This window comes from Quercus robur, chromosome 2 (genome assembly GCF_932294415.1).
Source record: "Quercus robur chromosome 2, dhQueRobu3.1, whole genome shotgun sequence".
NCBI lineage: Eukaryota > Viridiplantae > Streptophyta > Magnoliopsida > Fagales > Fagaceae > Quercus > Quercus robur.
The window spans coordinates 8,499,977-8,510,027 of record NC_065535.1 but is presented as its reverse complement, the minus strand read 5'-3'; the positions used below and the strand labels follow the sequence as shown (position 1 = coordinate 8,510,027).

Genomic DNA, 10,051 nt, shown 5'->3' with positions numbered 1-10,051 from the left:
CGGCGGCGAGCATCCTCACCTGTCTTTCAAGTGCGGTTGCAGGAGTTTCTTCTTCTTGAATGTCGTTGTTGGTCGCCATTGAGCGAGTGAGTACCATGTAACTCTCTTGTCTTGAAAGCGAAAACGTGTTAAAACGTTTCCCACAGACGGCGCCAACTGATGATACTGAAAACAATACCACCAATGAGTCACGCGCTCCTCACTCGATCGCAAATGGCACCTGCACAATGAAAAGGAGTAACCTAGCAGAGAGCACCGGTGTGGTACCGGCCGAATACCCTCCGAAGGTCAAGTTAGAACTATTCTCACTGCTCTAGAGTGCTAGAGAGGGTAAAATTACGCGTACCTTGGATCACGAGGGTGTTAAGGTTTTTATAGTAGCAAGGGTCATCCCCCTTTTCCCTTGGAGTAGAAGTCTTTTCCTTATAGGAGTCCTTTTTGGGCGTATTTTTCGGGATCCTTTCCTTATAGGGATTTCTCGAATATTCTATAGCGTGGGAAACAAGTCAATCCCTTAGTTGTATCGTGGGGAGCAAGTCATATTACTTTGTCCGTCAGCCTCAATTCATTTCCATCAGCTTTTAGACCGTCAGCTATTAAGACCGTCACCCTTAGAGATCGTCTGTTATGGCTCCGTCTGCTTACGTATGGAATGTCGCATAGAACCGTCGGTCCGAGGCCAGACTCCTTTTTATCCTTATCATCTTTCAAACCTCCAAACTCCCTCTCTCTGACCCAACTCGTTCTCTGGCTCAGTCCTTGTATCCATTACCAACCTATCTCTTGACTTGTTGGACCTTTCTCACAATTCTCTAATTGGGTTTCTTCCAAACTCAATTGACTCGCTTTCAAATTTGAGACGACTCACGGACCTACACTAGGGCAAAGGGGGGCCATTGCCCCCCCCCCCCCCCACCCCAATTTTTTTTTATAAAAAACTAGTAACAAAAAATTAAGATTTGGCCTAATATATATATATATATATATTTGTCTCTCCTCCTATAAAATATTTAGATATTGACCTACAAGAAAATAAATAAATAAATAAAAATTCATGCCCCTTTAACTACAAAAATAAATAAATATAGACTAAACAATAATCACGCACAAAATAAGAAACACTTATTTTGTATGTTATACTTTGTTGATGTGTTTTATAATATGAAATGTTTAAGAAATACTTATTTTGTATGTAGTATTTTGTTGAATATGAAATAGATGTTAGTTTTTATTTTCATTAAAAAAAAAAAAAAAAAAAAAAAATTGGTTTCAAGCTTTGCTCCCCCCCCCCCCCCCCCCCAAGGTATGAATCCTAATTCCGTCCCTGCGACTCAATTTGAGTTACAACAAACTCACTGGGTCACTCCCACCAAACTTGCTTGAACTCGCTCTAAAGCACAATTCTTTATTTGGGTATCTCTCAAACTCGTCTTTTGACGGGTTGACTATCAGTTGGAAGTGGTGGAACTCAGCAAAAATTCATTCATGGGGACACTACAAGCTTGGGAAAAATTTGCCAAATAGTAGCTTTTTAGAAAAAATTTTGATACATAGCATGCAGATGAAACATTTTAGTAAGTTGGACTGTTTTTGGAACTCGAGTTCCAACCCATTCAAACTCAATTTCCTCTTAGGTGAAGTCTGAAATGAACCAAAAAAAAAAAAAAAAAAAAACGTGGAACTTGAGTCTAGGAAACTCGAGTTCCATTTGAGTAGAACTCGAGTTTCCTAAACTCGAGTTCCTTGTGTATAATTTTTACGCACTTGGAACTCGAGTCTAGGTAGCTCGAGTTACATTAAGGAACTCAAGTTTCATAGACTCGAGTTCCACTTTTTTTAAAAAAAAAATAAGCAGTCTAACTTACTAAAATGTTTCATCTGCATGCTTTTTTGCTAATATTTTTCCAAAAAGATGCTGTTTAGCAAATTCTGCCCTACAAGTTCGGTTTTTTCTCTTGCCGTCGTCACTTCAATAAGTTCACTTAGCCAAATTCTTTTTGCTTATCTCTCCTTCTACAACTTTGTTTTCTTAGTAAATAATAAATAAAAAATTTCAAAATTTTTTTTTAATATGTGAGTAGAAAAGAAAAAAAAAAGCATCATTGGAAAACAAAAATCCCAATAATAAGATAACCCACCTTACCATTTTATGGTATAGAACACAGTCCAAGCAAAGATTTAGTTTTTAATAGTCATTAATTATGGCTTATTTATATATGAAACTATAAATTCTATAATTTGAAGAAATATGATGGGCTAAGAATTTAATAGTAGGTTTAAATATGAAATAAAATTTAAATTTAATTATATATATATATTAAAATTATGATGTTTAAAATTGTAAGTTCTCAAAAGTTTACATAATACAATATTATTTGTTCAACCAAAAGTCAATTTGCTTTGGTTTTATATATATTAAAAATTATTGATTATAAATTAGTTAGTAATCTTTGCAATGCATACAAAAGTAACAAAATATTATCTTCTCTATGTTTTTTTTATAATAAAAAAAATTAAATATAGACTTTCATAATTATTAAAAGATATTCTTAATATATGATTGTGTTTGTTAATGGAATTGAATCTATTATATTATTTAAAGAAAATATAATATGACAATTCTAATGTAGACGATAAATATAAGAGCTTTTATAGTGAATTCTTATAGAATTTAAACTCAACGAAAAAATACATATTAGAATAATGATGTAAAAAAAAAAAATGTGTTTTAAAAGTTTATGTGGCAATAATAGAAGTTAACATAAAGTCATTTTTATTTTATTTTATATTGCATATAGATTTAGATTATAGATATATAAAATAATTTATCGTTTGAATCCAAAATTATAGCGTGGCTTCCTAATAAGTAATAAAATTTAACTTAAAGGGACCTATAAAATATAATAGACAGATGATCCATACTTATGGCTCCCTCCCAAAAAACAAAAAAAAAAAAAAAAAAAAAAAAAAAAAAAAGCCTTTTACCTTTAACAAATCCTTAAAAGTTAGCTCATAACCTCCGCCCTTAAGTTAGTTCATCCTTTGAGGACAACCATGAATGTACACTAACAATAATTGATCTTGATGTCCTCAAGTGGTTCTACCAAGGAGAGCAACCACTGCAAAGATTAATGTGTTTGAGTTTATTTAATTTTATTTTTAATGTGGCAATACTATTTTAATTAATTTTCTTTTAGAAGAATACTGGACATATAATAATGTAATAAATATGACTTCTATTTAATTTGTATATTATGAGAAATCTAACTATAATATTTTACTTTTTCAAAAGAAAACAAAAATGCAAATAATTAAGAAACCAATATTGATAATGTAGTATAGTTAGTAAGTACACATATTGTACCGTGCGTAATAATTAAAATTACTCGTGTCTTATGTATTGTGTGCAAACATACATAATTAAATGCATTATTATGAGGCTAGATGTACATCAGTACATCACACGTTAGTTACAGACAAGTTGGCAAGTTATATGTATTATTAAAAGATATTCATAATATATGATTGTGTTTGTTAATGGAATTGAATCTATTATATTATTTAAAGAAAATATAATATGACAAAATTCTAATGTAAACGATAAATATAAGAGCTTTTATAGTGAATCCTTATAGAATTCAAACTCAACAAAAAAATACATATTAGAATAATGAAGTGAAAAAAAAAATGTGTTTTAAAAGTTTATGTGGCAATAATAGAAGAAATTAATAGAAAGTCATTTTTATTTTATTTTATATTGCATATAGATATAGATTATAAATATATAAAATAATTTAAAGTTTGAATCCAAAATTATAGCATGGATTCCTGATAAGTAGTAAAATTTGTTAGGTTCTAAAGATTTAGAATTAAATATTTAGAGTCATTGTTATATTGTGTTGGCAAACCGAGAACAAAACATGTCTAGACTAGGTGTTTAGGCAATGCTTAAATAAGGTTGTTTTAAGTTGTGAAGTCTAGCTGATTGTAGAAAAGAAAAGTGAAGTTCTGCCTTTCTCAACCGATCAAGAATTAGGCTCGACCGATCAAAAATTGCAGGCACAGTTTCTGCAGAATTTTTAAATAGGCCCAAAGCCTGTGAAAATGTTAAAGGTTTCATTTAAACTTCTCCACATATAAAAGAAAAACCCTAGCCACGTTTTGAGGGTGCTGAAGAAGACTTGGGTGTTACTCTTTGTGAGATTTGAGAGGTTTTGTACCTTCTAACTACACAAAAATCTACCAGAGCCAAAATTACAATCAAGCATTGGTAGAACATAGTTGCTGCATCAAGATCAACAAGTGAAGGTGATCTGAAACCTTGGAGTGGGATCTCAAAGTCACAAGCAAGGCGGCTTGTGTTGCTATAAATCCAAGAAGAGAAAGAGTCCGTGGATTCGAAGTTTGCACGTGGTTGTGTCAGTAAGTTATTACATGAGGTAGCATTAGATTTAGGGTTAAATCTTTTGTAAAAACTTCAATTTTCTTATAGTGGATTTGGTTTACCTTGAGGATAGTTAGGTCAAATCCTCCCTAAGTTTTTACCTTGAAACGGTTAGTTTCATTGCTTTTCTTGGGTCATCATATAGTGGTGTTTTTACTTTTCCGCATCTTTGCATGATATGATTTATTTGTGTTTAACCTAGATTTGAAAATTAATCTAAGTAATCACTTGGTTAATGAATTAGGTTAAACAATCTGGTTTAAGGGGTCTAAACAAACACACAAATTAAATTTAACTTAAAGGGACCCATAATATATGGTAGATAGATGATCCATACTTGTGGCTCCCTCCCAAAAAAAATTTAAAAAAAAAAAAAGAAAAAAAAAAAGCCTTTTACCTTTAACAAATTCTTAAAAGTTAGCTCATAACCTACGCCGTTAAGTTAGTTCATCCTTTAAGGACAACCGCCAATGTCCACCAACAATCACTGATCTTGACGTCCTCAAGTGGTTCTACCAAGGAGAGCAACCATTGCAATCTGCAAAGATTAATGTGTTTGAGTTTATTTTATTTTATTTTTAATGTGGCAATACTATTTAATTAATTTTCCATTTAGAAGAATACTGGACATATAATAATGTAATAAATATGACTTCTATTTAATTTGTATATTTTGAGAAATCTAACTATAATATTTGACTTTTTCAAAAAAAATAATAATTAAGAAGCCAATATTAATAACGTAGTATAGTTAGTAAGTACACGTATTGTACCTGTACAATGCACGTACGTGCGTAACAATTAAAATTACTCGCATCTTATGTATTATGTGCAACTGCAAACATACAGAATTAAACGCATTACTATGAGGCTAGACATACATCAATGCATCACGCGTTAGTTACGGACAAGTCGGCGAGTTATACAGATTGTTATAAAAGAGATTAAAAAGCAACTTTTATTGAAACTTGACAGTGGTTAGCGTAAGATAAGAGATATAAAATATTTTTAAAAATATCAAAAAAAACGTACACATGTCAAACACTAAACCCAAGAGAATGAGCATGTCATGTTTAATATATTTCAAGTGTATAACCCAAAAATTAAAAACAAAGTGACAACAAAACACAAAACACAAATCCCAAATCTATGCCTCATGCTTCCAATGCCCAAATAATCATGTTTAGTTTCTTTAATAAATAAATAAATAAATAACTAATACTACTACAACATAAATTAATTATGTTACATCTACATTATTTTCACAAAAATTTTATAATAAAGTCTAGGTAGTAAGTTGGTATTGATTATAATCTCTATCCTTACTAATATCACTTTTTTATTCACCATTAACAGTAACAATCTGCCAACAAGAATTTGTTATGAAATTGTTGTGAATATAGCATTACTCCTCATAAGGGTGTACAACAAACCCACCAACCCACCAAAACCAACCTGACCCAACCCAACTCAACCCACCGGGTTGTGTTGGTTTTTAAGGATTGGTGGGTTGGGTTAGGTTATGAATTTTTTTTTTTTTTTTTTTACATTAGGTTGGGTTAGATTTGGGTCATGAGATTTACAAATCCACTTAACCCAACCCAACTCACCTATATTTAATATATTTTTAAATATATTATATAATTTGTTATTTACTTTTTTGCCCCCTTCCTAAATAAAACCCAACCCCTAAGTTTTTCTCATATAGTTTGTATTTGTTTGGTGTTATGCTCATGATTATTTGGTTATAAATTTGCTCTTATTTGTGGTGGTGTTGTTCTAATGCTCAATTTAATAATAATAATAGTAATTAAAAAAAAATTGTCCAACCCATGGGTCCAACTTGACCCAACCCGATCCATGTGGATTGGGTTGGACCCCTGTGATGGGTTGGGTTAGGTTAGATTTTTATAACCCACCATAGAAGGTTGGGTTGAAAAAACTCCTCAACCTGACCCATACATACCCCTAACTCCTAATACAAAAACTTAATAATCGATGAGCCAATGAACGTGATTGGTGTGCATAATAATGAGTATTTGAATTACTTTTTATAATTAGTGATGCATCAATTTATAAGACCTATATAGTTAAATTTGTAATATCTCTAACATTATTCTTTGAAAATTTTGAATTTTATATGATTGAATTTGCTTTGGCTTAAGATGTATTGCTTTTATCTCATTCTTAATGAAAGTTGCTATCTTCTTATCAAAAAAAATTTAGAAAAACTTTAAAATTTGTTGGGATCTTCTAAGGATTGAGTCGCACTTAGCAAGAGTTTAAAATGTTATGATACAAAGATTATTTGCTTTTATCTATAAAAAAATATATATAGTAAATCTTTTACATATTTTTGTTACAATTTTTAATAAAAAATAAACATAACATACCCGTATCATACATGTAATGTGTGGCCGATGACGGGAATGACGAGATTACATCCCATAAACGAAGCCAACACTCATGACGAAGTCATCCTGAATGACGAAGAAACCAGTCATCACTGACGAGGACAGGGAAATCATTCAATGTAGTCAATCGATGACCTGGGCAGTTACAAAACCAGCCAGGCAAACCGTTGGTAACCTATTAAAAACCCCATTATTGGGCAAGAGGCGTTACTAAGAAAGGTATTAACGACCACAACGGCTAGCAGCCAAAGCCACATATATAAAGCCCTCACATTATCAACAGAAGGTACATACAAACTCTAAGAAACACCTATTATTGTCTTGCTTATCCATTTCATTTCACAAAGTGCTTTTCTATTCTAACTTTGGCATCGGAGGCGTTGTGGCAGGCACCACACCGGTGACCATCTTAGAGGATACATTCGCGCTGACAGGAGGCCGGTTCCATCTGCCCATCTCAACTGATGAATTCACACTTCATCAGTTTAGCGCCGTCTGTGGGGACGACATTTTCAGATTCATATTTGAGAACGTAGTTTCCATTAACCCTCTACATTCAAATGGAACCCAATCCAGATTCTGCATCCTTGGCCCAGCAAGTTCAAGCTCTTGCGGCCACCATTGAAGAACTCACCAAGCAAAACCAAGAAATGAAGCTACAACTCCAGCAGGTCCAACAGGCTCAACAGGAAGAGAACCAGTCCAAAGATAACCTGGAGGGAGAAGGGGATAGCCACAAGATGAGTATCCATTAGAGGCCAACTTCTCCGGATGAGCAGAATTTAGATCTCCTTCGAGAAATGAGGAAGGAGATGGACGAACTGAGGAACGCCATTAAGGAGAAGATGGATCGAAGCATAGACAGAATGGTAAAGGTCACGGATTCGCCTTTCACCTCGACGGTACTTGAATGCCATGTACCGACGAAGTTTCGCTTACCTCAACTTGAGCCGTTTGACAAACTTAGAGACCCTCAGGATCACCTTAATACCTTCAAGACGACTCTAGGTCTTCAACAGCCACCTGACGAGATACTGTGTCGTTCCTTTCCCACTACTCTCAAAGGAGCTACAAGGGAATGGTTCACAAAGTTGCCGACTTCGTCCGTAGACAACTTCGAGTAGTTGAGCAATGCCTTCTTGCGTCATTTCATAGGAGGGCAGCGTCTAAAGAGGTCGGCGGACCACTTACTCACCATTAGGCAGGGAGAGAAGGAAACTCTGAGGTTGTACGTGAAACGCTTTACTCGAGAGACTCTGGAGGTGGACGAAGCTGATGACAAGGTGCAGCTGACGACCTTCAAAGCGAGACTGAGATCCAGAGATCTTGTGGCCTCCCTCGCAAAGAATCCACCAAAAACAATAGCAGAAATGCTCCTGAAGGCACAGAAGTACATGAATGCAGAAGATGCTTTAGCAGCTATAAAGTATGTAAAGAAGCCAGGAGACAAGGCAAAGAAGGAAGACGATCATAGGGGTCAAAAGAGGGAGCGCCCAGATCGTCGGAACAATGACGAGAACAGGAGAAAAGATGATAAAGGTCCTCGGACGGTAAGATTTACTCCTTTGGTTATGCTTGTTGACAAAATTTTAACGCAGATCAAGGACGAGCACTACCTCAAATGGCTAAGACCATTACACTCATCCCCTAGCATCTACGATAAGAACAAGTACTGTCGATTCCACAAAGATCACTGACATCACATAGAAGATTGTAGGGACCTAAAGGAGCAAATAGAGGAGTTGATACAGAAAGGGAAATTACAGAAGTATGTGAAGAAAGGGGAATATAGTAAGTTCAAGGATGGTAATAAAAGCCAGCATAGGTCCTCTTCCCAGGATGACCGCTCGTCCCAACCTCCACAGGATGTGATCGGGGAGATAAAGACGATTACAGGAGGGCCCTTCTCAGGAGGATCATTTAAATCCCTCAAGAAAGCATATCAGAGGCAGGTAAACAGTATCCACACGATACCTCCGTCTAAGCAACAACGAACAGACCGGGACGTGTCCTTTAATGAAGGGGACGCCAGGGGAATGAAGCAGCCCCACAATGACCCTTTGGTTATAATGCTGAATATAGAGGGATTCAATACCAAGAGGATCCTTGTGGACAACGATAGCTCCGCAGATATCATTTACCTCCCTGCCTTCCAGCAGCTGAGGCTAGATCTAAGGAGATTGCACCCATTTGACTCTCCCTTCGTTAGTTTCAGCGGAGACAGGGTATACCCCAAGGGCATAATGACGTTAACAGTGATGGTGGGGACCTACCCGGTGCACTTGACCCATCAGTTAGATTTCCTAGTGGTGGACTGCCCCTCATCCTACAATGTCATCATTGAGAGGCCCACGCTTAACAAATGGAAAGCGGCCACGTCCACCTACTGTTTAAAGGTGAAATTCCCAACAGATAAGGGTGTCGGCGAAGTAAAAGGAGATTAAGTCCTGGCCAGAGAGTGTTATCAAGCCGTCCTAGCTGCAAAGGAGAACCACACATGGATGATTGAAGAGAAGGACGAAGAAAAAATGGAAGCCCTGGAAACAATGGAACTGGTTGAAGGAGAAGCGAACAAGACGACAAAGATAGGGACGGCGCTAAACCCTGAGATGAGAACAAGACTCATCCAATTCCTTAAAGAGAATATAGATGTCTTCGCATGGAGCCACGAGGACATGCCGAGCATAGCTCCAGAAGTCATCCAGCATAAGTTGAATGTGGATCCGGAGCGGAAACCCGTCCAGCAAAGGCGAAGAGTCTTCGCCCCAGAACGAGATCAAGCAGTTACAGATGAAGTTACCAAACTATTGGCGGCGGGGTTCATCCGGGAAGTATACTATCCTGAATGGCTCGTAAACGTCATCCTAGTGAAGAAAGCAAGTGGAAAATGGAGGATGTGTGTAGACTTCACAAACCTGAACAAGGCGTGCCCGAAGGACAGCTTCCCTCTACCGAGAATAGACCAGCTTGTGGACTCTACAGCCGGGCATAAGTTACTGACGTTCATGGACGCTTTCTCGGGATATAACCAGATAAGGATGGCTAAGAAAGACCAGGAGAAAACTGCCTTCATCACGAGTCAAGGACTCTATTGTTACAAGGTAATGCCTTTTGGATTAAAGAATGCCGGAGCTACGTATCAAAGGCTTGTGAACAAAATGTTCGGCCAACAGATTGGAAGGAACATGGAAGT

At 36.0% G+C, this 10,051-nt stretch overlaps 1 protein-coding gene across 1 annotated transcript; it reads left to right on the top strand.

Annotated features, from left to right (window-relative positions):
• The first annotated feature begins 7,418 nt into the window (after positions 1-7,418).
• On the top strand, positions 7,419-9,302 carry LOC126694326 (uncharacterized). The gene is made up of 4 exons (XM_050390531.1): positions 7,419-7,602; positions 8,014-8,408; positions 8,457-8,527; positions 8,576-9,302. The coding sequence occupies exons 1-4, from the start codon at positions 7,419-7,421 to the stop codon at positions 9,300-9,302; spliced, it is 1,377 nt and encodes a 458-aa protein (XP_050246488.1).
• Positions 9,303-10,051: the final 749 nt, after the last annotated feature.

Bases quoted from the DNA above. Each gene is read 5' to 3' on its own strand.
- LOC126694326 (XM_050390531.1), top strand. From the start codon at position 7,419: ATGGAACCCAATCCAGATTCTGCATCCTTGGCCCAGCAAGTTCAAGCT. The intron at 7,603-8,013 runs GTATCCATTAGA...GTCATTTCATAG, and splicing joins AGGGGATAGCCACAAGATGA to GAGGGCAGCGTCTAAAGAGG. The intron at 8,528-8,575 runs GTACTGTCGATT...AGAAGATTGTAG, and splicing joins AGCATCTACGATAAGAACAA to GGACCTAAAGGAGCAAATAG.